The sequence below is a fragment of the Tachysurus fulvidraco genome, chromosome 9 (assembly GCF_022655615.1).
Source record: "Tachysurus fulvidraco isolate hzauxx_2018 chromosome 9, HZAU_PFXX_2.0, whole genome shotgun sequence".
Taxonomy (NCBI): Eukaryota; Metazoa; Chordata; class Actinopteri; order Siluriformes; family Bagridae; genus Tachysurus; species Tachysurus fulvidraco.
The window spans coordinates 1,891,914-1,919,413 of record NC_062526.1 but is presented as its reverse complement, the minus strand read 5'-3'; the positions used below and the strand labels follow the sequence as shown (position 1 = coordinate 1,919,413).

At 43.2% G+C, this 27,500-nt stretch overlaps 1 protein-coding gene across 1 annotated transcript in view; it reads left to right on the top strand.

The window, feature by feature from the left end:
- sema4c (sema domain, immunoglobulin domain (Ig), transmembrane domain (TM) and short cytoplasmic domain, (semaphorin) 4C) overlaps positions 1-27,500 on the top strand; it is a 73,714-nt gene that overhangs the window by 18,228 nt on the left and 27,986 nt on the right. The window contains exons 2-3 of the mRNA XM_047818259.1: positions 5,039-5,088; positions 20,660-21,491. Of these exons, the coding sequence (XP_047674215.1) occupies positions 21,389-21,491 (103 nt within the window). The 5' untranslated portion in view covers positions 5,039-5,088; positions 20,660-21,388. The remainder of the gene's footprint in view (positions 1-5,038; positions 5,089-20,659; positions 21,492-27,500) is intronic.

The following is a 27,500-nucleotide window of genomic DNA, read 5'->3' as shown; positions in this document are numbered from 1 at the left end:
GAGATACCCAGAGCCAGTAACACAAACACACACATGCACACACACACACACACACACACACACACACTCACACACACACACACACACTTATACACACACAGTCTCACTCACACCCTAACACACACACTAACTTGCCAAATGAGCAGACCTATATTAACAACATTTTCAATAACAGTAATTGTGGACTTATTTAAATCTGGACCGTCATTTCATAACACCTCCCACACACACATACACACACACACACACACACACACACACACACACACACACACACATGTGTGTGTTCTTTAGAGGGTGTGTTAAAGAAGATGCGTTTAGACTAGCCTTCTTGGCAGCTACTGTTACTTCACCAACTGCAGCGCCAGGTGTTGGGCATTTCACAGCTTTGCCCAACACACACACACACACACACACTCACACACTCACACACACAAACACACACAGTGGCCTCGTTATTGAGTGAGTAGCCTCCAGCATTCTCTAAGCCAAACTCCCTGCTCACACGCAGCTTTGCTCGACAAGAAACAACATTTCAAAACAATTGGATATTTTTCAAAAATACATCCGATGACCAGAAATTACGTTTACACAATTGTGTTCTGTTTGAACTAATAACTTACTATCATGGGAAGTTTCAGCAGTGTAGCTCTGTAGTGTTCAGTTCTGTAATATTTCATCGTTAATATCTTCTCGGGTCACGGGCAGCCTGTGCCTATCTCAGGCGTCATCGGGCATCGAGGCAGGATACACCCTGGACGGAGTGCCAACCCATCGCAGGGCACACACACTCTCATTCATTCACACACACACACACACACACTACGGACAATTTTCCAGAGATGCCAATCAACCTACCATGCATGTCTTTGTACCAGGGGAGGAAACTCATTTGCCTCACACCTCCAGGGTCGGGGGTTCGATTCCCGCCTCCGCCTTGTGTGTGTGGAGTTTGCATGTTCTCCCCGTGCCTCGGGGGTTTCCTCCGGCTACTCCGGTTTCCTCCCCCAGTCCAAAGACATGCATGGTAGGTTGATTGGCATCTCTGGAAAATTGTCCGTAGTGTGTGAGTGTGTGTGAATGAGAGTGTGTGTGCCCTGTGATGGGTTGGCACTCCGTCCAGGGTGTATCCTGCCTCGATGCACGATGACACCTGAGATAGGCACAGGCTCCCCGTGACCCGAGAAGTTCGGATAAGCGGTAGGAAATGAATGAATGAATGAATGAATGAATGAATGAATGAATGAATGAATGAATGAATGAATGTAGGTTCGATTTCATTTTCTGGCTAGTTCGAAAATCATCAACAATCCTTGGTAGTAGTTTTTTTTACTTGCAGTTATTATTCTAAAAGTTATGTTAAAAAGATATAATTTGATGCAACGTTTTAAACAATGTTTGTGTAGTCGCTAAAAATCAGAATGCAGTTTTAATGTAATGCAGGACGGCGACTCTCACAGTGACTCACAGTGCAAACCTTTTCCACATGATGTACAAATCAGGTTACTGTATGTAATAATTTCACCATTTTCTTGTTATTTTTTGCCATCACACATTTTTTCAACCTCCTTCTTTTTTCTTTTTTTTTTTTACTGGGCTAAAAATCAAAGGTCGGCGCTAACAGCAGACTCTCTCAGAGGTCGCGACCTCATGAATAATTGGCCGCACTCCGAAGGTCAGAAGTCGGAGCAGAAGTGCTTCCACTCACAAAGGCGACACACACCCACGCTTTTCCCTCAGTGACCCACGATGCCTCTGTTCTCTGGACACAATGCTAAAGGGCTTCGGTCAATGCTTTTTCACTTCAGACACCCACTGAGGCTTTCTTGGGACCAAATTGGCACGCAGGACTTCGAGCATAGGCTTTATACCTGAGTGAAATCAATGGAAGCGAATGTGAAAAGCTTCCCTACACCTCCATGGAATAAGCTTTCCTTTCATCCGGATGCTTACCGCTTAAAACCTCAGAGATTTTTAAGTCAATTTCCAAAAAGCAAAACAAAGCAAATCGTCAGAAATTTTTTCCTAATCTGTTACGTGAGATGACGTCATCGAGCGAAACATTCGTAATGATACGTAATGCTGAGAAAACATCGAGTCTGTAGAAGAGAAAATAATATAACATCGCACTATGCTAGTAGGCAAGAAGTAAGTAAGAAGACGTTATGTAATAGCTACCGTAATTTCCGGATTATTGAGCGCACCTGAATATAAGCCCCGCCCACTGAGTTTTAAAAAAATAATTATTTTGAACATAAATAAGCCGCACATGTCTATAAGCCGCAGGTGCCTACAGGTACATTGAAACAAATTAACTTTACACAGGCTTTAACGAAACAAGGCTTGTAACAAAAAATTAAAAATTAGCAGTAAACAGTAGCCTACCGAGAAATTCATTGGTCACTATCTTCCTCCTATAAGGTAAGAAGTAGGACGTGTTAATATAGGATCAGCTTTCCAGCGCTGGAGAGAACTGAAGGAGCAGGAAGTCGGCCACATATTCACAGGTTGGAGTTTCCCGAGTCAATAACTCCTGAGCTAAACGCTGTTACTACACAAAACGCGGTTGTAGCTGCCTCTCTACATTACTACGATAGAAAAGAGGTGTTATTTGTGTAGTAACAGCGTTTAGCTCAGGAGTTATTGACTCGGGAAACTCCAACCTGTGAATATGTGGCCAACTTCCTGCTCCTTCAGTTCTCTCCAGCGCTGGAAAGCTGATTCTATATTAACACGTCCTACTTCTTGTCCTTATCGTAAGTCTTTCTTCTCTTTCTTTCTTTGTTTTTATCCTCCATGTCGATGTTAAAACCGCTTTCTGCTGATGTCACACATGCGCACTGAGCACTCTGTACGACGCATATTGACAAGACACGCCCCTTTCTGCTCATTGGCTACACGTTTGATGCGTTTCTCAAACATCAGAGACCCTACATTTAACCCGTTCGGCAATTTCATGAATTGAAAATATCTAATGAAAGCTTCATGCCGCCAAAAAACTGAGCATGTCACAGAATGTGTTTTTTTGAAAAAAATGTTTTTTAAAAATCCATATATTAGCCGCGTCATTTTTTAAGCCGCAAGGTTCAAAGCGTGGGAAAAAAGTTGCGGCTTAAAGTTGCGGAAAATACGGTAGTTATACATCCAAAAAGTTGCTTATATGCAAAATAACATCAACAAATATAGATTTGTTATACAAATTTGCTGTTTAGATGAAGGAGAAAGTCATGTTACAGTATTATAATATCTTAATCATAAACACACCTAAGAAATAGTCCGGAGAAAGAAATAAAAGCATTAGATCAGCAACAGCGAAAGAGAAAACGTGCCTTCGAATCAGATTAGCGTAAGCAGCGGCTGCTAACAAATCATCAGTATTACAGAGCCCTCGTGGTTGATTTGGACATGTAAAGGAAGGTGCGCTTTAATTCCGCCTGTGGCGTATGCGCTTGTTTCTTCGCAGGTCATAAGGCTGGCAGATTGGTGTGAATTTATTCACGGCTTAAATAGCGTCTCCGCGCTGGGAATTATCTGTTAAAGTGTGCCTTTTAAATGCCACACATGGCTTTTCCACATATTCATTTACTCATACATATTCATGAGCGTAGCAACCCGGCGTTCACACCACAGATCGCTGATGTCATCCTCAAAAGCATTAGCAAGATAAAAAATAAAAAAAAAGCAATTTCTGTATTATTCCTACTCATTTTTCGTTGCCGATAGAGCGACGGTTTAATGCCGACTATCCATCCATTATCGATATCCTGTGCATTTTTTTAATTAGCTAGCTAGCTATATGTTTAGAAATATATCTTATAAACCACTTTCGGTTGTGTTTTACCAGCAAAGATGTTCAGAGGAAATAGAAACTTCCCGATTTACTGAAAAGAGGAAGTAAAAATGGAAATACTTAAAACATGACATACAATAGACTAGCAAGCGATTTGTAACGAGTAATTTGCATGAAATTGAGAAATTCCTTTTGAGCACTAGCTGCTTTCCGGGTCACTCGTCGCTCATGCTATAGGATCACTGCTTCGAGTCCGGTTTGGTCAGAAAATAACACGAAGCAGATTGTATCACACCACCAGAACTGCTGAATCATGTGGAAATACCGAACTTCATTTTATTTAAACCCTCCATGAACAGACTAGCATTGTATGGCTGTTGCTATGGTTACATCTAATGTGGTTTTATTATGTAGTTTTGTTTTTTTTTACTTTAAAAAAGAAACGTTTTAAAAACTTTGCTGCTTAATTATTAGTAAAGATATTGAAGTTTTTAATTTATATAATATAAATTTGTCATGTATGTTTGGTTCAGGTCCTTACAGTGATAGAAAAACCTGGACAGTGATTTTATTTTTATTTTGCATAATATTACTAAAAGAAATATCTGAATGAATATAAAAATCTCGGGGGGCAAGGTGGCTTAGTGGTTAGCACGTTCGCCTCACACCTTCAGGGTCGGGGTTCGATTCCCACCTCCGCCTTGTGTGTGTGGAGTTTGCATGTTCTCCCCGTGCCTCGGGGGTTTCCTCCGGGTACTCCGGTTTCCTCCCCCGCTCCAAAGACATGCATGGTAGGTTGATTGGCATCTCTGGAAAATTGTCCGTAGTGTGTGTGTGTGTGTGTGTGTGTGTGTGTGTGTCCTGTGATGGGTTGGCACTCCAGGGTGTATCCTGCCTCGATGCCCGATGATGCCTGAGATAGGCACAGGCACCCCGTGACCCGAGAAGTTCGTATAAGCGGTAGAAAACGAATGGATGAATATAAAAATCTTTATTGTGGTTATATATAAAAGTTAATTATGCTCTTTAAAGTTGAAAGTAATTATATTGTTCGGGTCCTCAAATGACAAAAACGTCTGAGACTTACTATTAGTAAATTTTTTGTTTCTTGTTTTTTTTTTCTTTTGTGTAACTTTTCTTATCTTTTCAATAAGAAAAATGTTTTTTTTTCCTCATAAGTATATTTGTTTAGTTTGTTAGCTAACTGTGATTTAGCTAAATGAACATGGCTGTGTTTGTTTCCTTTAGGTCCCCACAATGAGTGAAAACGACTGACTGAAAAAGGGTGACTTTTTATTGTAAGTAAAAAAATTATTTGTATAATTTTTTTTTTTTGTCAAGGTCAAATGAAATGTGTTTGAGTTATAATCATATAAAGTTTTAAAGGTATGAAGTACTAGAGATCTGTTTATTCTCTTCGGGGTCTTCTGTTAAGCATTTCACTGGTCCTCAGTAGGGAAAAAAATGGCCTTTGTGTATATAAACATAGTAATAATTCAATTATGTGTGTGTGTGTGTGTGTGTGTGTGTGTGTGTGTGTGTGTGTGTGTGAGAGAGAGAGAGAGAGAGAGAGAGAGAGAGAGAGAGAGAGAGAAAAGTTGAACTCAAGGACACAAACCGTGCAGGTGTTTTTTAAATTTTAGCTCTTCATCTCCCCATCCCCCGCTGCACCCCTGCTCTGACCTGAGGTCTGTTTGGATTTGAAATGATAGTGTGTGTGTGTGTGTGTGTGTGTGTGTGTGTGTGTGTGTGTGTGTGTGTGTGTGTGTGTGTGTGTGTGTGTGTGTTTTCCTTCTCAGTCATTACAGAAGTAGAGTGATTTTGTGTGGATGATAGTGGGAGAGTTCAAACTGAGAAGAAAACACACACACACACACACACACACACACACACACACACACACACACACACACACACACACACACCTGGTTTAAAGGTAGCCTAATTTTAAACCTGATTATATCTTACCACTAAACTAGCTAGCTTGTTAGCAACACAATTTACAGTTGATCTAGTTTTATTTAGCTTAGCAGTAAACTTGTACCATGCACAGAGCTACATTTTGGTAGTCGGATAGCTTAGCCTAGCCTAGCACTGCTAATTGATCGATTTGTGTGCTATCTAATTGAGCGCTATCTAAATATAGCAAAACATGTCACAGGATCAAATTTGTGATTAGCTGATTAGCAGAATTCTGCAAAATCAGGGATTGTGTGATCACGAGCACATAATTGAGGGGTTAGCTGTTTTAGCAGACATATACACACATATACACACATACACACACACACACACACACACACACACATATCCACACACACACAAACAGAGGGGTTAAACACTTTAACAGGAACACACATTCCCCTCCCCCCATACTTGGTGTGTCTGATTAGCGGTCTGAATCGAGTTTGCAGTTCATTCAATTAAAGTAATCGGATCTGAGACATCAGAGTTTGTTACAATATCCTCTGTCGCATGCTATGTAGTGTGTGTGTGTGTGTGTGTGTGTGTGTGTGTGTGTGTGTGTGTGTGTGTGTGTGTGTGTGTGTGTAGCTGGCTTACTTCTCCAGTCCTACGTGGCAGCGCTGTTTTTCTTTCTGTGTCGACGCCACACTGAGTGACACTCATTCATTTTAATGTCATTACTCTCTCTCTCTCTCTCTCTCTCTCTCTCTCTCTCTCTCTCTCTCTCTGACTTTCCATAGCTAACCTTTAGGAAAAACAGATCACATTTGGGACACCCTTAAGTGCCATCACCATTGATATGTCTATTCATCCGCTGCCTGCTGGCTAATCTTTAATATCTCATCCAATCTGACAGATATTTAATCTTAATCAAGCTGTGTAGTGTGTTTTAACTCCAGAATCATATCATATCATATCATATCTGTTAGCTACGAGAGAAAAAAAACCCTTCAGGTTCGCTCAGTCGAGGCTAGTTTGGCTAGTTCTGTAATGTTTATCCAAATCTTGTGCGAGGAAAAGAGGAACTGCTCTCGTCTCATTCAGCTAAAAGAAATGCCGTCTGTCCGGGGCACTTCATTCTGATTGGAGCATTTTAATTCTTTTCAGCTCAATGGAGCTTTATTAGCATGAATGCCGCATTGCTGCTAATTAGCAATTAGCATAAATAAAATGATAAACAGACGCTAATTATAGTCAAATGCAAAGACAGTTTTAAAAATGTTACTCGTGACGTTACTCCTCGCTCTCTGAGCAGGCGTATTGTATTGTCATTAAGTCTGCGGGTCTTGAGTGCGTGTGTGTGTGTGTGTGTGTGTGTGTGTGTGTGTGTGTGTGTGTGTGTGTGAGTGAGTGGTAATGTAATCTACACTGCCTGAATCATCAGTCGAGAGAGAGAGAGAGAGAGAGAGAGAGAGAGAGAGAGACCAAGAAACTGCCTTTCAAGTGATGCATGATATGAACACCTGTGTGTGTGTGCAGGTTGTTATGTGTGTGTCTGATAGAGAGAGAGAGAGAGAGAGAGAGAGAGAGAGAGAGAGAGAGAGAGAGAGAGAGAGAGAAAGAGAGAGGGAGACAGGGAGATTGAGACAATTGAATAGAAATGGAGAGAAAAGAGACACTCACATTGCTCATCACTTGAAGTAGAACATTAACCTGATTGGAGAACATCCCCCCCTCGACCATTTTGACCTTCTTGTGTGTGTGTGTGTGTGTGTGTGTGAGTGTGTGTGTGTGTGTGTGTGAGTGCGTGTGTGTGTGTGTGTGTGTGTGTGTGTGTGTGTGTGTGTGTGTGTGTGTATGGAGCCAAGAAGCTTTAATGTCAGAAAAAGAAAAGCCCTTCTCAGGCTGAGCTAAGCAGCTATCGAATGCAAAAAAATGTAAGAAAAAACAAAAAGAAACGAAGAAATAGAAACGTAAGCTACTCTTAATCCTGTAACATAACTGTAGAGTAAATGTAATACCATTTGTTCATGTATTTACTGCTACAGTACCCCATATATTATGGATGGATTGTCGTCCATTCAGAACACAGCTAACTCAGCACTAGCTAGCTATACACTAGCATAAATAAACAATCAAAAGCCACTTAAACTTAAGCTTTAGTATTTCCTGCAAAGCCACACCCCCAAAAACACTAGGCAGAAATGAACACACGGTCAAGTTTCAGTGTTCCCAAAGTAACCTTCCTGGAATGTTATTACAACGTTCCTCGTCAGTACTCGAATTAACACCGGACATTTTCCGTTCTGTTTAGCTGCAAGGAAAAAAACGCACGTTATAAAAGAATCATTTTGGTCATGAGTTGAAACCGGTAGCGATGACGAGACGTAGAAGAAATGCGCTAACGGTAGGAAAAATCTCTCGAATTAACTTTGTGTTCGTGTTGCATGACCTCGGATCGCACCGATTTAAAACGCATAGTACGTCATTTTCTTTCAGCGTGAAACAATTCAGATTTTTTGGTGGATCTTGTAGAGTTAATATACGAGTGATAATCTGCGTCTTGTTGGTACAAGCAAAAAAAAAATAATTAAAAGTAAAACGTTGAAATCAAAACCTTTGTTTCAACACCTAAAGATTTGCATTTTCTGGACACACTTACATTATATTACATATTTAAGGTTAAGGGTCTTGCTCAGGGGCCACAGACCTGGGGTTAGAACTCACAACCTACTGATCAGTAGACCGACACCTTAACCACAAAGCTACCACATCGCACAAGGCATATGAGCTACAAGGCATAATTTTTTGATCCACATCATTTTTGAGAAATGAAAGCTTCTGACTGAGTGTTCTGACTGCACCGTTAAACCTAATTTAAATTTTGCACGGAGGCGAAGCAAGAGAAGAAAAATGACAAAAAGACGAAAAGCGAGTGTTTTTTTGGCTTCGGAGACGAGAACAGATGGAATGGGTCTAGAGAAAAGAGGAGTGTAGTAATGGCACGGAGAAGGCGATCGAAGATGACAGGCACTCGAAGAAACGCTGGAGGAGAAAGAGCAAGTTGTGTCAGGAATCGGTTTCCTTAGAGGATGAGAAGGAGAATCGTGTCGCGATCGGACGGCGGATCCCTCGCTAGGAGGCGTATCGAGCGACGTTCCTGCGAGAGAGAGTTCCTGGGAAAGAACAAAATAGTAAAAAAATAAAAATAGTTGAGTCTGAAGTTGAGGGGCGCGGTGGCTTAGCGGTTAGCACGTTCGCCTCACACCTCCAGGGTCGGGGGTTCGATTCCCGCCTCCACCTTGTGTGTGTGAGTTTGCATGTTCTCCCCGTGCCTCGGGGGTTTCCTCCGGGTTCTCCGGTTTCCTCCCCCGGTCCAAAGACATGCATGGTAGGTTGATTGGCATCTCTGGAAAATTGTCCGTAGTGTGTGAGTGTGTGTGTGAGTGAATGAGAGTGTGTGTGTGCCCTGCGATGGGTTGGCACTCCGTCCAGGGTGTATCCTGCCTCGATGCCCGATGACGCCTGAGATAGGCACAGGCTCCGCGTGACCCGAGAAGTTCGGATAAGCGGTAGGAAATGAGCGAGAGAGTCTGAAGTTGAAATGACCTGTCTGAAGTTAGCGTATGCTGCTATCACTTTACCGTGCTAGTACACACTAGCTTTAGCTTGCTAGCTATGTTATTTAACCAATAGCTATTGCTATACATTTGCTAAAAGACACTAACTGTCATTACGCTAGCTACCGAGGTAACAAGGAGTAAATTAGCTAAATATTTAAATATATATATATATATATTTATGATGGTATTAAATACACGTAGCTAGCTGTATAGTTCTACACCGTGGGTCGTCAGTGGATTAGCTAGATTAAGAGATAGATGTTCGAGGCTGAAACTGAAGATTAAAGTAAAGTCTGATATAAATATGAACGTGTTGATGCAGAGATGTTCCTCTTTATTCTTTTTGGGTGAAAGGGAGTGGGAGAGAAAAAGAAGAGTGAGATGGAGAGATAATAGAGAGAGAGGGATGAAGTGATGAAATCTGTGTTAAGCGATTGTGTGTGTGTGTGTGTGTGTGTGTGTGTGTGTGTGTGTGTGTGTGTGTGTGTGTGTGTAGATAAAATAAACGTCGGATTGTGTGCCTTAGATTGTCTCTGATAACGATGTGAGGAAAACAAGACAAGTCACTACCACCTCCTCACCACACACACACACACGCACACACACGCACACACACACACGCACACACACACGCAGACACACACACACACACACACACGCACACACACAGAAGAAAAAAGGTTCTGTCTTCTTCCAGCTCTGAAAAAATAACTGCTGGCAATTTCTCCGCTTCTCTGTTGTTTGCTTTCTTTTTTCCTCTAATGTTCCTCTTGCTTTTCATCTTACTCTTTCTGTCTCTCTCATGCTGTATCTGTCTCACTCTCTTTATATCTCACTCTATTTGTCTCACTCTCTTTACATCTCACTCTTTCTGTCTCACTCTCTTTCTGTCTTACTCTTCTCTCTCATGCTGTATCTGTCTCACTCTCTTTACATCTCACTCTATTTGTCTCACTCTCTTTACATCTCACTCCATTTTTCTCACTCTACATCTCACTCTATTTGTCTCGCTCTCTTTACATCTCACTCTATTTGTCTCGCTCTCTTTACATCTCACTCTATTTGTCTCACTCTCTTTACATCTCACTCTCTCTATATATATATATATGTCTCACTCTCTACATCTCACTCTATGTCTCACTCTCTTTACAACCCAGTCTATTTGTCTCACTCTCTTTACATCTCACTCTATATATGTCTCACTCTATATGTCTCACTCTCTTTACATCCCACTCTATTTGTCTCACTCTCTCTACATCTCACTCTATTTGTCTCACTCTCTCTACATCTCATTCTATATCTGTCTTTCTCTCTTGACATCTCACTTTCTTTCTGCCACACGCTGTCTGTCTTCCTCACTGTCTCACTCTCCTATTGTTTCACTCTTTGTCTGTCTCACTTTCTGTCTGTTACATAATCTCTCTCACGTTTTTCTGTCCCGGTCTTTATCCGTCTCACTCGATTTCTGTCCTATTTTGTCTGGGTCACCATGTGTCTCACTCTCCGCTTTAGTCTCTCTCATTCTGTATCGTTCTCTCAATCCATCTCTATCACTCGTTCCTTTTCTGCATGTTTTTACTGTCTCTCTAGTTCACCCTGTGTCTTCCGCATGCTTTTCTCCTCACTCTTCTTCTCTCTATCTATCCAACACACCCTGTCTCACTCTCTTTCTGTTGGTGTGTTTTTATTTGTGTGGGAAGAACAAACACTGACAGCAGCCTTCGGTCCCGCTTCATGTTTCTTTGGACCATTTATAAACTGTACATTACATTGTGCAGACGCTTATACAGCAAAATAATTATATCTCCAACCCATTACACACACACACACACACACACACACACACACACACACACACACACACACACGCACACTTCCGATGGATGTTACTTAAACCTGATCTGCCCTTTTATTGCCATCCAATCCTCCCTCTGCATCAGACGCCATATCCGCTATTGATCTCCCTTACCTTCTGGAAAATCTCTCTCTCTCTCTCTCTCTCTCTCTCTCTCTCTCTCCCTCTCTCTGTCTCTCTCTCGCTGTCTCTCTCTCTTTCTCTCTCACCTCTGTCCCTCTCTCTTTCTCTCTCACCTCTGTCCCTCTCTCTCTCTCACTGTCTGTCTGTCTCTCTCTCTCTCTCTCGCTGTCTTTCTCTTTCTCTCTCACCTCTGTCCCTCTCTCTCTCTCTCTCTCTCACACACACACACTGTCTGTCTGTCTCTCTCTCTCTCTCTCTCTCTCACACACACACACTGTCTGTCTCTCTCTCTCTCTCTCTCTCTCTCTCTCTCTCTCTCTCTGATGACGATAACAATGACGATCATAACGATGAAGGCCTGACTAGACAGAGAATTGAATTGATTCACTTTAACACAGTCTGTGGAACATAATCCACTCGTCTGATATTTCAGAAAGGGTAGAAGCTTGATGCCCTCCTTACATTCACGTGTACAAGCTCGAGGAGGCTTGAAGACGGCAGTTTAAAAATAATTCACTGGATCTATAATTGCTGTAGAAGTTGAGTACTTTATAATAGATCACTGTACCAAGGCTTAAAGTCTTCTAACACAACTCCATTATCTGCTAATAACATGAACCGTAGGAATGTAAACGAATTAGGGTTGAGGATTAGTGTGTGGGGAGGGGGTATGAAGATTAGGGTGTGGGGGGGAGGGGTATGAGTATTAGGGTGTAGTAAAAGGCTATGAGTTTTAGGGTTTCGGGAGGGGTATGAGGATTAGGGTGTAGTAGAGGGGTATGAGGATTAGGGTGTGGGGGAGGGGTATGAATATTAGGGTGTAGTAAAGGGGTATGAGGTTTAGGGTTTCAGGAGGGGTATGAGGATTAGGGTGTAGTAGAGGGGTATGAGGATTAGGATGTTGGAGAGGGGTATGAGGATTAGGGTGTGGGGAGGGGTATGAGTATTAGGGTGTAGTAAAGGGGTATGAGGTTTAGGGTTTCAGGAGGGGTATGAGGATTAGGGTGTGGGGGAGGGGTATGAGTATTAGGGTGTTGTAAAGGGGTATGAGGTTTAGGGTTTCAGGAGGGGTATGAGGATTAGGGTGTGGTGAGGGGTATGAGGATTAGGGTGTGGTAGAGGGGTATGAGGATTAGGATGTTGGAGAGGGGTATGAGGATTAGGGTGTAGTAGAGGGGTATGAGGATTAGGGTGTGGGGAGGGGTATGAGGATTAGGGTGTGGGGGAGGGGTATGAGGATTAGGGTGTAGGGGGTATGATGATTAGGGTGTGGTGAGAGGTATGAGGATTAGGGTGTGGGGGAGGGGTATGAGGGAATTGGAGGGGGGTTTATGAGGATTAGGGTGTAGTAGAGGGGTATGAGGATTAGGGTGTGGGGGAGGGGTATGAGGATTAGGGTGTGGGGAGGGGTATGAGTATTAGGGTGTAGTAAAGGGGTATGAGGTTTAGGGTTATAAGTCTGACGATATGAAATATTATTTACATCGTAGTTTATCTAAAAAATGTTTATATTCTTGTTAATGTGGAAGTGGGCGGAGCTATCAGGAACAGAAGCTGACTGGTTAAAAAGGAATATTATTCAACTTTTTGTGGGCGGAGTCTGTGTAGAAAAGTAAGCAGGAAGAACAGGAAGTGAAGGGAAACTAAGAAGTAAGCCACTTGAGTATTTCCCATGACAGTCTCAGGGTTCAGCTTTACTTCTAGTGTGTGTGTGTGTGTGTGTGTGTGTGTGTGTGTGTGTGTGTGTGTGTGTGTGTGTGTGTGTGTGTGTGTGATTTGGTGTATTGCTCTTGTCTTACACTGTGTGTATCACTTCGTTGAGATTTGATATTTCATCACACATTGTGCACTGGGGTGATAAAAATTGATTTGACTACCCCAACACACACACACACACACACACACACACACACACACACACACACACACACACACACACACCATGGGAATGGAGAAAATGATCTTGAGGCCTAACTGTGCTGAGCGGATCATTAAAAATTCCACGTTTTCATTTATACTTACTTTTTTCTTTTTTTTCTTTTTTTTCTCTCTCACAATTTTTTTGCTGCCTCAATCTCTGTCTCTTCCTGCATCGATCTGCCTTCTGTGTGTGTGTGTGTGTGTGTGTGTGTGTGTGTGTGTGTGTGTGTGTGTGTGTGTGTGTGTGTGAAGGTGTGTTTCTGGTAATGTACAGCAGCAGCAGCAGCAGGCGTGCTCTGCGCCAGCACAGCGTGATGCCCCATTAGCGCTTGGTCCACAGAATCGACAGAACAGCGAACGAGTGCATAGAAGCATCTACCTGCTCCTTCACTCCTCCTCCTCCCTCCTCCTCTTCCCTCACTTGCCCTGAAAACGAAGAAACAGGTCTGACCTTTTGCACCGTGTCACGCCAACAAGACTCTGTGTTTGGCATTCAGACACAGCAGGAGGGAGAAGGGAAGAGAGAGAGAGAGAGAGAGAGAGAGAGAGAGAGAGAGAAAGAGAAAGAGAGAAAGAGAGAGAGAGAGAGAGAGAGAGAGAGAAAGAGAGAGAGAGAGAGGGATTAAACTCCTCAGTTGCTTACTGGATTGAGGTTTCAGGCAAGAAACAAGTTGCAGAGACGCCAAACAAAGGCGTAGGTGGTGTGTGTGTGTGTGTGTGTGTGTGTGTGTGTGTGTGTGTGTGTGTGTGTGTGTGTGTGTGTGTGTGTGTGTGTCCTTTGCTGAGCAGAAAAAACAAAATGCTAATTTAATATCTTTAATTACATCGTGAGTATTAATAGTGATATCAGGCTTGTAAGTGAGACTGGAGGTGTTTTATTACTTTATTACATTATTAATAATTACTGCAGCTTCTCTTCTGACTACTCGTATTTTTATTAACTTAATCCCGGATAACACTTGTGGTGAACGTGTGTGTGTGTGTGTGTGTGTGTGTGTGTGTGTGTGTGTGTGTGTGTGTGTGTGTGTGTCCGGACTCAGAGAGAGGGAGTATGGGTAGGTGCAGGGTCAAGAGATGCTCTGATGCTTTCACTCACTTTCCATGTGAAGAGTTCTTGAGAAAATGGACTCCTCAATAAAAATATTGATTTTTTTTGTCATTGCAAACATAAAGAATGTGTGTGTGTGTGTGTGAGAGAGAGAGAGAGAGAGAGAGAGAGAGAGAGAGAGAGAGAGAGAGAGAGAGCATGTACCAGCTTGTCATTTCATACCCCATGCTACATGGCCAGTGCACACACCCTTATACACACGACTGGTGCGTTTGTTTAAGCCTCATTAAAATAGCTGACAGCACAAGGTCAGAGAAAGAGAGAGAGATTTAATGATAAAGCAAAAGACAGATAGAAAGATAGACAGATTTTGAGAGAGAGGGAGAGAGAGAGAGACACTCAGTAGCAGAATGAATAATTAGACTGCGCGATCGATCTTTCATTAGCCCTGGTTCTTTTTCTCGTCATGGTCACATCATGGTGTGTGTGTGTGTGTGTGTGTGTGTGTGTGTGTGTGTGTGTGTGTGTGTGTGTGTGAGAGAGAGAGAGAGAGAGAGAGAGCGTGGATGATGGTATGTGTATCAGGGTGGATGTTAGTGTGTGTGTTTCTCCGCAGCTGATCAAACTCCGCTTGATGATCTGGCTTTCATTCGCTATCATTGGCTAATCAAACAGAGCACAACTTGCCAACACACACACGCTTAACAGGCATGCAAGAGCTGTCACACTCCCACTCGTTCACACTCCCACTCCCGGGCCACCATCACACATTCAGCGCAGGCACACACACACACACACACACACACACACACACACACACACACACACACACACACACACACACACACACACAGAAACGCATACATGCCAGCTGCGTGGTCTGTCACCATCAGCGCAGGCCAAACATTCTCCTTCCTCTCATAATAATGAAACGTTTCGAGGTCAGATGAGTGGGCGTGGTTAAGTGTCAACATGGGAGGAGCTTCAAGGTTAAGATTTTGTTTTCCGAACATTAGGAGTACGTAGGACTGTGTGTCCATATATAGAAGTATAACAGAAACTCTGAGTTCATATACTTAAGTATTGGCGAGACTGCATCCATATATGGCAATACAAGAGGAAAACGAGTCCATATATGGAAATGTAGGCGGGGCTTGTGCTATATTTTTGCTATATGTGAATGTAGGTGAGACTGTGTCCATATATGGACATGCAGGTGGGACTAGAGTCTGACCTTTGGAAATATAGGATCATTTATTTAAATATGTCTGAGATTATGTCCATATAGGGGGGCAGGTTGGCTTAGTGTTCACAACGTTCACCTCACACCTCCAGGGTTGGTGGGGGTTCGATTCCCGCCTCCGCCTTGTGTGTGTGGAGTTTGCATGTTCTCCCTGTGCCTCGGGGGTTTCCTCCGGGTACTCCGGTTTCCTCCCCCGGTCCAAAGACATGCATGGTAGGTTGATTGGCATCTCTGGAAAATTGTCCGTAGTGTGTGTGTGTGTGAGTGAATGAGAGTGTGTGTGTGCCCTGTGATGGGTTGGCACTCCGTCCAGGGTGTATCCTGCCTCGATGCCCGATGACGCCTGAGATAGACACAGGCTCCCCGTGACCCGAGGTAGTTCGGATAAGCGGTAGAAGATGAATGAATGAATGAACTTAACTATATATCGAATAAGACGTGAATAAGATATTTGTACGCAGGTACAAAGACACGCCCACTAATCTGCATCTTGCATAAAGAACATCCTTTTAACTATCCCTTTTTTTTTGCGCTGTTTTCCGAGTGGGAGTCTTAGTAAGTTAGGGCGAAAGCTCAGCAACGTGCTTGTGTGAATTCTTTGTTGTGACTTGTGTAATTCCTGCAGATATAAATAGTCAGACCGAATGCAAATGAGCAGCTCGCAGAACACTCCGTTCTAGCGGTGCAGATCTCATTCTGAGACGATCCCATGCTAATCTCGAATAAAACGCGGCCGACGATCCGACGTGGCTGGCGAATAAACACGGAACAGACTGCTCGCTTTTAGCCGATGATTTAATACGCTATCGTTCAGAGATGCTCGGATAAAGCCTTGTTTATGTTACTCTCTTTAATTGGAACCGATTAGCACGATTAGGCCACGCCTCCTCGGTCGAAGCCGACCCTTACTCCGTTGCTTCCTTATTAAGCCATAGAGCAAAACAAACTCGTTTATCTACAAGAGAATGTTGTTTAGGTCCCACGCTCCTTTGTGTCTTGGCTCCGCTCTCCCTTCGATCCCCCTCAGGGTCCGTCGTTGTCACGTGGTGATTCGTTATCTGCTTTCACGCCGCGAATTCTAAAGATTGCTGAATGTGTTTGGAATTTGTAAAAAAAAAAAAAAAAGATGAGTCCGGACATCGGACCGGAGCGTTCGGACTGTCGCTTTAATAGGCGCAGAAGATCGATATGGCATTTTATCATCACACATGAATGAGTAAAAAGGGAAGTGCGGAAGAGTGAGACGTCGTTTCACTGAGCGAGAATGTCCTTGATTTAAAGACCAGCACACACACACACACACACACACACACACACACACACACACACACACACACACACCTTAAACAGGTTTGAACAGAGCTGACACAGAAAACTCTTAACAAGACAATAAAAGCTGGAAAGAAATAATAGTATTAATCTATCAGTCCATCATCATGTTCTCGGTGTGGAGAAACATCACACCTCCATCACCCACATGTCATCTCCAGGCCAGATAGTCCAGTGCACTACACTCGTGTTGAGTTGTTGTGGGTTGAGTCACTGAGCTGGAGATGTTTCTCAGAGCTGGCGCGTCGATGTGACGATATGACTCGAGTTGTGTTGGGTTACAAACGTGTTGTGTTTGGTTACAAACGTGTTGTGTTTTTTTTTGCCTGTTTTTGAAAACGTTTGAGTTTTCTGAATAAAAAACAGCGATCGATTACAGTCGCGTTGTGTCTGATTGCTACGTAAATAAAAGCGCTAGTGAACTCGTGCTGTTCCACCTGAACCGTAACTCTGGAGTTCGGATGTTGACTAGATTTCCTTCTGTCTCCCGCTGGCCGCTGGGCTTTGTGTACTTCAGAGCAGGAAGGAGGGACGGAGGGAAAGAGGAGGGAGGGAGGGAGGGAGGGAGGGAGGAAGGAGCGGAGCTTAGAGCGTGAGACTTGAGACTCTTTTGAAGAAGGGTTTTTCCCCCTCGCATCCGACCTTCGTTCCGTTTCGTCTAATCTTCTCTCTCCTGCTTCACAGCGAGCCGCTTGTTCATGAGCACCTGTGAGCTCTCGGAGGGATCGAAGGTTAGAAGTCGGAGGTCACCGGTATGATCGTATGGCTAAGAGGAGGAGTAAAAGATCGACGGCACTCTAGACATCTGAGACCGGTCATCGTTCGATACTTGACCTCTTCTTCTTCCCGGCATCTACGCAGACCGGAACAAACACGACAGCTTGTTTTCCTCAGGGAAAGACCGGGTCAAAACATTCTGTCGCTGATATACACACGCAAAGCACACACACGCATCCTGGGAGCGTTCGCCCTCCGCCCCTCGCCGTCAGAGACACCAGGCAGCTGCTGGGATAGTCGGGATCGCGACACGACACCTCGGTGCATCTCGTCTCTAATTTGTAGGCGGTAATTAGCTTTTGAGTGAAAGTCGCTGTCCCAAAAGCAGCCGATGGAAAGGTCATCCGGCACCGAGCCTTTTTCCCCCTCGACGTCTTCCTCCGTTCCTGTGTGTGCGTGTGTGTATGTGTGTGTTTTTGTGTGTGTTTGTGAATCTTTCTCCCGGAGATTTGGGAGGAGGCCTTTTTCAATCTCCTGTTCAGTTTGCACAGCTTTGCTCTCCCCTCATTCCAGCCATGATGGAAAAAAAACTAGAATTGAAATTCATTTCCAATCTCATCCACTGTGCGTTCGCCAAAATAGGGTCGAGGATATATTGTGTATGTAGCAAAGCCCTCGCAGAATTTGCATTTCAGACGTGACCCGCGTCGGGAAAATTCCGAAACGTAGCGTATCTCAATTTTTATGTTAGCGGAGGAACCTTTAGGAAGTGCCAGAGGTGTTAATGGAACGATCAGTGAGCAGGTTTATCTCACACTTAAATTCTGCTTCGGATATCAGTCCCTGAGTGGGTTTTTTTTTTTACAGCTTTAGATATTTAAGCTTTAATATTGCAGTAAAAAAAAAACGTGCTAACAAATATTAAAACTTTTACAAACCTTAAGACTGGTGGTGGGGATGTGGTAGGTTAAGGTGTTGGGCTACTGATCGGAAGGTCATGGGTTTGAACCCCAGGTCCACCAAGCTGCCACTGCTGGGCCCCTGAGCAAGGCCCTTAACCCTCAGTTGCTCAGTTGTAAGTCACTCTGGATAAGGGTGTCTGCTAAATGCCGTAAATGTAAATATGGTGGTGGTGATGGAGGTGGTGGTGTTTATTTAGTACATAGTGGAAAGGAACACAAGTTAGAAGAAAGTAAGGATTTAATAAACCGGACTGGAACTTGATATTTTGGAAAACCAGATCTACAAAGTTTATTAGAATTTTGTTCAAATAAAATATGAACATATCACATATTAAGGATCTAAATCCGGTTTACAGTAAAGCTACGTTTTCACCTTCAGCCAGTTAACCGGATTGAGCCGGAAAAGACCGGATCGAAAAGAACTTAACGTAAACAACTCGACCGACGGGATCGAGATCGATCGGGATGAAATTCTCGGTCGGATCGAACGGCGAGGTGTAGATCTGAAAAATCTGGTGAACAGGAAAGAAATTCTGGCATGTAAACACTTGAATCCAATTTTTTCTCTGTGAATCGGATTATTTAATGTACATGATGTCAGTAAATGTAAGTGAAATTCATTCATTCATTCATTCATCTTCTACCGCTTATCCGAACATCTCGGGTCACGGGGAGCCTGTGTCTATCTCAGACGTCATCGGGCATCGAGGCAGGATACACCCTGGACGTAGTGCCAACCCATCGCAGGGCACACACACACTCTCATTCATTCACACACACACACACTACGGACAATTTTCCAGAGATGCCAATCAACCTGCCATGCATGTCTTTGGACCGGGGGAGGAAACCGGAGTACCCGGAGGAAACCCCCGAGGCACGGGGAGAACATGCAAACTCCACACACACAAGGCGGAGGCGGGAATCGAACCCGCAACCCTGGAGGTGTGAGGCGAACGTGCTAACCACTAAGCCAATTCAAATAAATCTAATTTAAAAAAAGGACTTTCACTTAAAAAGCAAACATTTAAAAAAAAAACGTCTTTAAACATCTGATGCGCTACTAAACACCAGCACAAGTGACGGGCGATTCACAGAAGATGTCCGTGATCCGTGTACTGATCTTTTTTTCCTACTTTTTTTCTCCGTTCAAGTCGTTTTCAAAATCGACACCCAAACAGAAATCGATACCAGCTGCGAGTTTGTTGTTACTGAGACCTGCATCTCAATTGCGGTAAATGGCAGAAGGAGCATTTATCACTCAAACAGCCCTTAAAAAAAGAAATATAAAAAAAAAAAAAGATCAGGCAGATAAAACCGCTTCTGGGTGACAGAAGGACTTTCTTTTGTTTCATTTTTTATTTCTTTTGTTAACATCAGGCCGTGAAATACAGTGTGACATTTAAGGCATGTTTTAAAAGTCAATGGTTTTACTCTACAGTGTTCTCTACAGTCGAGCAAATGTTATCGCTCCCTTAATTTCCCTCGTTTCTTTTTAACAGAAACAAACAGGTGAGACGTGATGATTAAGACTGAATCATTAGGGCCGAGCGTACGTTACGATCTCTCTCTCTCTCTCTCTCTCTCTCTCTCTCTCTCTCTCTCTCTCGCTTACCTCGATTCTGGCCTAATAAGACTTTTTTCACGGTATGCAGCCATCCCATTATAATTACAAGGCCATCCTTCATTTCTTCGCAGGTTGTCAGAGATGTTTGATGTATTTCTCTCGTAAGCGACGCTGAAGTGGGCCGTGTTGATGCCGTCGTGCTCTGACAGTCATTCACGGTTTAGCTGGTTCTCTTCCAAAACATTTCAATAGGTCTTTTTTTTTTTTTTTTAGATGAGCACACTGTCATTAAATTGTCTCGACAGCAATCCTGCCATCCCCCACCCCCACCCCCCGAACCCACCACCCTTCCCATCGTTACTAAACAACGTTTCGGTCTGACGCACAGCTAAATCACTTGCGTTAAATTAACACACAGAGCGCACATCTCAAAACGATGTACTTCGCAAACGAAGCTGTTGATTTAAGCTTTATGTTTTGTTGTGTAGCCTGAAGGCGTCGTGAGAAGCTTTGAGCTGTTTCCAGAATTACTTTTGCTTACGATTATTTCCTTTTTCTTTTTTTTTTCCCCATACAGGGTGACTCCGAAGGCTCGAAGCGTTTCTGTGCTCCGAGATCTGACGGACGTCCGATCACGACCTCTGACATACCGCCAGTCATCCAATCAGAACTGCAAAGTCGAGATTCACCAATTAGAATTATTGGAGCCTACCAAGATTTCTCAGCTGAGACATCAGTAACAAGCTGAGAACCTCCAGTGGCCCAGTCAGAACCAGTGTGAACCTCCAGTGGTCCAATCAGAACCATTGAGAACCAACAGTAGTTCAGTCAGAACTATTAGGAACCACCAGTGGTCCAATCAGAACTATTAGGAACCACCAGTGGTCCAATCAGAACTATTAGGAACCACCAGTGGTCCAATCAGAACTATTAGGAACCACCAGTGGTCCAATCAGAACCACTGAGAACCAACTGTAGTTCAGTCAGAACTATTAGGAACCACCAGTGGTCCATTGAGAACGAACATTTATGTAAGCAGGACCAATAAACTGAACCATTTCTACAAAAGCTCTATCACTTCTACCAGTTCATCAATCCTCTGAACCACCAATCAGATCCATCACTGTATACCAAGAAGCACCATTTCTTCAATCAGAGAACATCTGGAACCAGTTCGTTTGGGTTTTTTTCCAACATCTGGAACTATCAGTCATCTAATCAGGACCGTCGCCGTCCGACCGGAACCAAATACGGTCGGCAGAAATTTTCTGATTTCTATCCAGTCATAACAAGGATACCTGGAGAAATGGGTGGGGCTAAAGTCCTACTCATGATGCTGGTGATTGGTCTGGAAAATGTGAACTGTGTGAACTGGAACCCGATCCCACGCAAGACCATCCGATATCACGGTGAGTGACTCGTCAGTATCGTTCACAGACAAATATCTTACATGTACATGGTGCTGCATTTATTACGCACAGGGAGTCGGATTTCTGAGGCGGTTTCCTCGGCGAGTTAATAGTCCGTCGCTTTATATTGTGCGAGTCTTATTGCTGTATATTTCAGCGAATGAGATCCGATCTTTAAATAAGAGTATAGATCAGATCTGTCAGATACCATCAGAACTATCCAAAAAATGAATACACTTGAGTGAATTGATTTAGACTTTTTTTTTAAATATACATATTTTTAAATATTGAAACCTTGTTGTTTGTTTGTTTGTTTGTTTGTTTATTTATTTTTATTGTTATTATTAATTTATTGATTTATTTGTTTTTATTGGTTTATTTATTATTTTTTTATTAATTTATTGATTTGTTTGTTTGTTATTTATTATTATTATTATTATTATTTTATTTATTTATTTTTATTTTTGTTATTATTAATTTATTGGTTTGTTTGTTTATTTATTTATTTATTTATTTATTTGTATTAATTTGTTTTTTTTTTATTATTATTTGTATTTATTTATTTATTTATTTATTTATTTATTTATTTATTGTTCTTTTCTTTATTTATTTTTTATTTATTTATTTGAGCTGAACTCAAGCTCAGCATGAACCGGTTGTAGGCGTCTCTTGCCAGTTAGCTACATTACCCTCGTTTCACAAAAATAAGGAAGTGCACATCGGTGAATCTTCGGCCGAATATTATTTTGGCAATAAAAATAAAATGTGTAAAAAATCTTAATTCAGAACGCAGTCTGATGATCGACGGGTTTGTTAGAGAGCGGCGTTCCAGCCGAACTCAGACGCACCTATCAGCCTGAGCGCTAGCGAGTGCGAGTGCAGGGTTCAGCTTCCTCATTTCCTTTGTGTCCTTCATCTTTTACCTGCTTTCTCTCTCTCTCTCTCTCTCTCTCTCTCTCTCTCTCTCTCTCTCTCTCTCTCTCGTGTGCTCTCTTCTTACCTTGTTGTATGTTTTTGTTCTTACCTCTCAGCCTTTTTCTTTGCTCAGCTCCCTCCTCCCTCCTCCCTCTCTCGTTCTCAGGCCGATCAGGTTACTGCACGCCTTTACTGGCTGTGGCATAAAAGCACTCGCTTTTCTGCCCTCACTCGCTCCTTTCCTTGCTCCCTCGCTTCATTTGTTCTCATTCTCCTTTTCTCTTGCTTTTTCAGTGTTCTTTTTTTCGGTCTGTGTGTGTTTGTGTGTGTGTGTGTGTGTGTGTGTGTGTGTGTGTGTGTGTGTGTGTGTGTGTGTAGATGATATGGTTGTGGTAAGTGGAGAATCTCACTGACAGCCAGTACACAGTGCACTAAAACAACAGGTAGTGATCTAAAAGCATATACTCGTACACCCAGCAGATTGCAGGTAGTCAAACAAACATAGTGTTAGACACGCACACACACACACACACACACACACACACACACACACACACACACACACACACACACACACACACAGGCTCTGAGATGGTAGGATGGGTTCTTAACACCCTAAATGGAAGAGAAATTGAGAAACTGGGGAAAAAGAGAGAAGAAAAATATACGGAGAGTTTGGTTAAGGAGTTTTTCAGGTCGTGTGTGTCCCAAACCACATAAACATGAACCTAATGTGCACTATATGATAGAGACGTGTGTGTGTGTGTGTGTGTGTGTGTGTGTGTGTGTGTGTGTGTGTGTGTGTGTGTGTGCAAAGTGCTTAGACTGGCAGCCAAGGGATTTAGATCACAGCCAGCATTGCTCTGTGTGTGTGTGTGTGTGTGTGTGTGTGTGTGTGTGTGTGTGTGTGTGTGTGTGTGTGTGTGTGTGTGTGTGTGTGTGTGTGTGTGAAAAGCAGAGGGGGAGGGTTTGGGGTGAGGTGAATATTATCTTCACTTTAATCTCCACACACACACACACACACACACACACACACACACACACACACACACACACACACACACACACTTCCATCATCTCTCTTTCTCTCTCTCTCTCTCTCTCTCTCTCTCTCTCTCTCTCTCGCTCGCTCTCTGATATGAAGTCATTTTCTCTCCTTGTCTCTACGTTAGCACATTTTCAACCACACGATTCTGGTCTCAAACCGTTCTATAATTCCACCACAAATGATCTGGTTCCTGGCTGGAAAAATGTCTTCAGGGAAAAAAAATCTGGGACTCGTGATAAAGTCATGTCATTAGCGTGACAAGAGCTAAAGCAGTTCAAGCTAGCACACTAACTTTAGCAAATAGTTTCTTATAATCGATAAGCTAGGTAGCTTCAGCTAGCTTGTTGTTTAATAAGCTAAATCACAAGAACTAAACCTGCTAACTTCTCACTTTGCTTCTGATTTTCATCTGTCATCCTAGTGCGGCTGATGCTACGCGCGGTTAAGTGGCCTAGTGCGGCTGATGCTACGTGCGGTTAAGTGGCCTAGTGCGGCTGATGCTACGCGCGGTTAAGGGGCCTTTTTACACCCGGTCACTTCATGTGTTGTCTCTGATCCGATAGCTGTCTGATCTGTTAAAACTGTCCCATTTACATCAGGCCACATAAACGCGTCTCGGCGAATCGGATATCGATCCCATCTTTCTGTTCCCGCCCAAAATGCTAATATATTTGACCTCATTTCCGGGGTAATTGTAACAGAACACACTTTGGTGTAAGCGGTTTTCAGAACGCGATCGAAAAGAAGACGTAAAAACTGGTTACGACGTTTATGCTACAAAAAACAGCGTTTACTGTTTGCTGCGTTTTCGCTGGCGACAGCAGCGCGTTTTAAGCCCAGACGAGACGCCTGGGTGAAAGATCACCTGCGAGTGACGTAGTTCCGTTTGGGAGGAGTATAGCGCTGACGTATGTGGCTCGAACAACCACATTCATTTACACCTGTCCAGTTTCATCTGAAACGCGTCCCAGACCACCTCCTGAAGGGGTTTGTACCATCGGGTTTATATCCGTCTCCAAAACGTTTCGGAGGGCATTTAGACCTGGTCTTTTTACCATCGGGTAGATATCGGATCACAGAAAACGCAGGAAGTGACCGGGGGTAAAAAGTCCCAAGAATTCTTCATATGCTAAAAAAAACAACTAAAAAATCAACTAAAATTCACCACCGTTTTGAGGCAAAGATAAATATTTTAGCGTATGGGAAATGTGAGTGACTACATTAGAAACAAATCAGTCCAACATTACAGTTAACTTAGCAAGCTAGCTTAGATGCACGTAGCGAGCGAACAGACGCGACTCACATGCTAGCTTGAAAAAAGTTACATCATCGACGGTTGAGGAAATATTTACTTTATTTTCTGCTTCTGTGCCAACAACGATAGCAAGTGTGTAGTGACCTGAAGATGATGGTCAGTACGCTAATGTTTTTCACCGTAAACCTTTCAAAAGAAAAAACAAAAAACTACTAAGCGTGTGCTCTCGAGTTGAGCCTGCGAGCTCTATCCAGCCTTTCGCCTGCCCTTAGGCTCGAGCTGAAAGTGAAAAGAAGACGTTCGTTTAGTTCTAGTGTGAAAATCTCTTCGGTTTCGTGCTCGGTGTCAGTAAAAAAGGGGTAGCAGCCTTATTAACTGTGCTGAACACCAGGGAAAGTGCAGTGTTTAAGTTGAAGGAAACTGGAGTCCAAGTTCAGTGCCACGACACCCCAAGAGAGTCCAGAGAGATGAAAAATAGACGGAGAGAAAGAGAGAGAGAGAGAGAGAGAGAGAGAGAGAGAGAGAGCACGTAAGTGCAAGTGTAACGGAAAAATGAAAGACGAGTTCCAAGAGATGGTATGAGTACACAAATCGAAACGTGCTGAGGACGGCAGAGTGAGACAGCGAGACAGAGCGACAGCCTATTCCATCTCTCTACCCTCCAATTACTGTAATGACTGCCTCGGTATTCTGTAGTGTGTGTGTGTGTGTGTGTGTGTGTGTGTGTGTGTGTGTGTGTGTGTGTGTGTGTGTGTGACATCTGCACATCTCTACTGTCTCGAAGTCCAGCACTGTGCTCTGAAGTCTGAATGCACCCGTATGTGTGTGTGTGTGTGTGTGTGTGTGTGTGTGTGTGTGTGTGTGTGTGTGTGTGTGTGTGTGACATCTGCACATCTCTACTGTCTCGAAGACCAGCACTGTGCTCTGAAGTCTGAAAGTACCTGTATGTGTCTCTGTGTGTGTGTGTGTGTGTGTGTGTGTGTGTGTGTGTGTGTGTGTGTGTGTGTGTGTGTGTGTGTGTGAATGGCACACCATGAGAGTGTAAAGGTTGTCAGCATTAAAGGAGCCACAGCACTTTTATGAAAAGGTCACTAACGGATCACGCAGAGAGACAGACGTGCTGTGAGATGCCCCTGACCCCACCCCACCCCCACCCCCCTTTGCCCAGCTCATTTTTCACTTTCTTTAAATTTTTTAACCATTTTTTATACTTCCTGTTTCAGCTAGTTTGTTATTGTCTGTCTGTCTGTCTGTCTATCTATCTATTTATCTATCTATCTATCTATCTATCTATCTATCTATCTATCTATCTATCTATCTATCTATCTATCTATGATAATTTGATGAATGTGCCACAACCATCTATCTATCTATCTATCTATCTATCTATCTATCTATCTATCTATCTATCTATCTATCTATCTATCTATCTATCTATCTGCTACACTCAAGGTGTACACGCAAAGATCCATCCATGCAGTCTTCATACTGCTCACGGTGTCCCCCTTGGATCTGCCCTTTTCTTCTGTCTTCTGCAAGCTACCCCCAGTGATCCATTCTTGTCTCACCTCTACTTGGTCTTCAGGTGTCTCCCAAGGATCTTCCCTTTACTCCTTTCTACCACAAGGTTTCCCTTAGGACTACATTTATGGTGCCTTTCCACGATGTCCACCGACCGATCAGCCCATGTTATATTTCTTGGTGTCGAACAAGAGTCTGTTGTTGTTTGTTCACTAAGTGCTCGTTCTTCACTCCCCTTATACTGTAAATCAAGGTGTCCTCCATCAAAGAATTCTCGTCCCCATCTATTGTAGCTCAAGCTGTTCCACAGTGTTTGGTTCCTGGACCTCTTCTACTAAAGCTCAAGATGTTCCCCAAGCATCTACTCTCATCTTCTTTACTATTCCCAAGGATCTGCTCTTGACGTATTTTTTCTGTAGCTCAAATTGTCCTCCTAGATCCATTTATGACCCCTTCTTCGGTAGTTCGGGTTGTCCCACATGCTTCTGCTCTATGCCACTTTCTACAATGCTCTCCAGGGAATCTGGGTCTCAAGGTGACTCGGAAGGATCTTCTCTTGTCTTTCTTCTTTCTACAGCAAGGTTTCCCCTAGTAATACATTCTTGGTGTCTTTCTACTGTAACTCAAACTGTCCACCAACTGATCAGCCCTTAAATTGTCCAAGTCCTATGCCACTTCTGCTGAAGCTGACAGTGTTCACCAAGTGGTCAATCGTCGCTCCCCTTATACTGTAGATCAAGGTGTTCCCCATGGAAGACTACTGTATCATCTACTGTAGCTCAAGATGGTCCAGGATATCCTTCAGGACATTCCCAAGGATCTGCTCTTGACACCCTTTTACTGTAGCTTCAATTGTCTCCTATAGATCCATTCATGACCCCCTTCTTCTGTAGTTGAAGTCGTCCCCAAAGCTTCGGCTCTTGGACACTTTCTGAAGCGCTTCCCAGGAAATGCATTCTTTTTTTCCTACTATTTTTAAAATGTCCTCCTTGGAGATCAGTTCTTGGCCACTTCTACTATGACTGGAAGCCTCTTCTTAGTGTAGCACTTCTATTTCTGATCTACTTTATCTCAGGGTGTCTTCCGAGAATCTATTCTGAGCCATTCCACCTTAGCGTTTAATGATCTTCAGGAATGCATCCTCATCGCTCTTCTACTTTACCTCAAGGTGTCCTCTGAGCAATCGGTTCTTTCTTCCCTGGTTCTTTAGCCCAAGGTGGTAAACTGTAGCTTAAAGTGTCCCCAAGTGATTGGTTAATGGCCAGTTTGT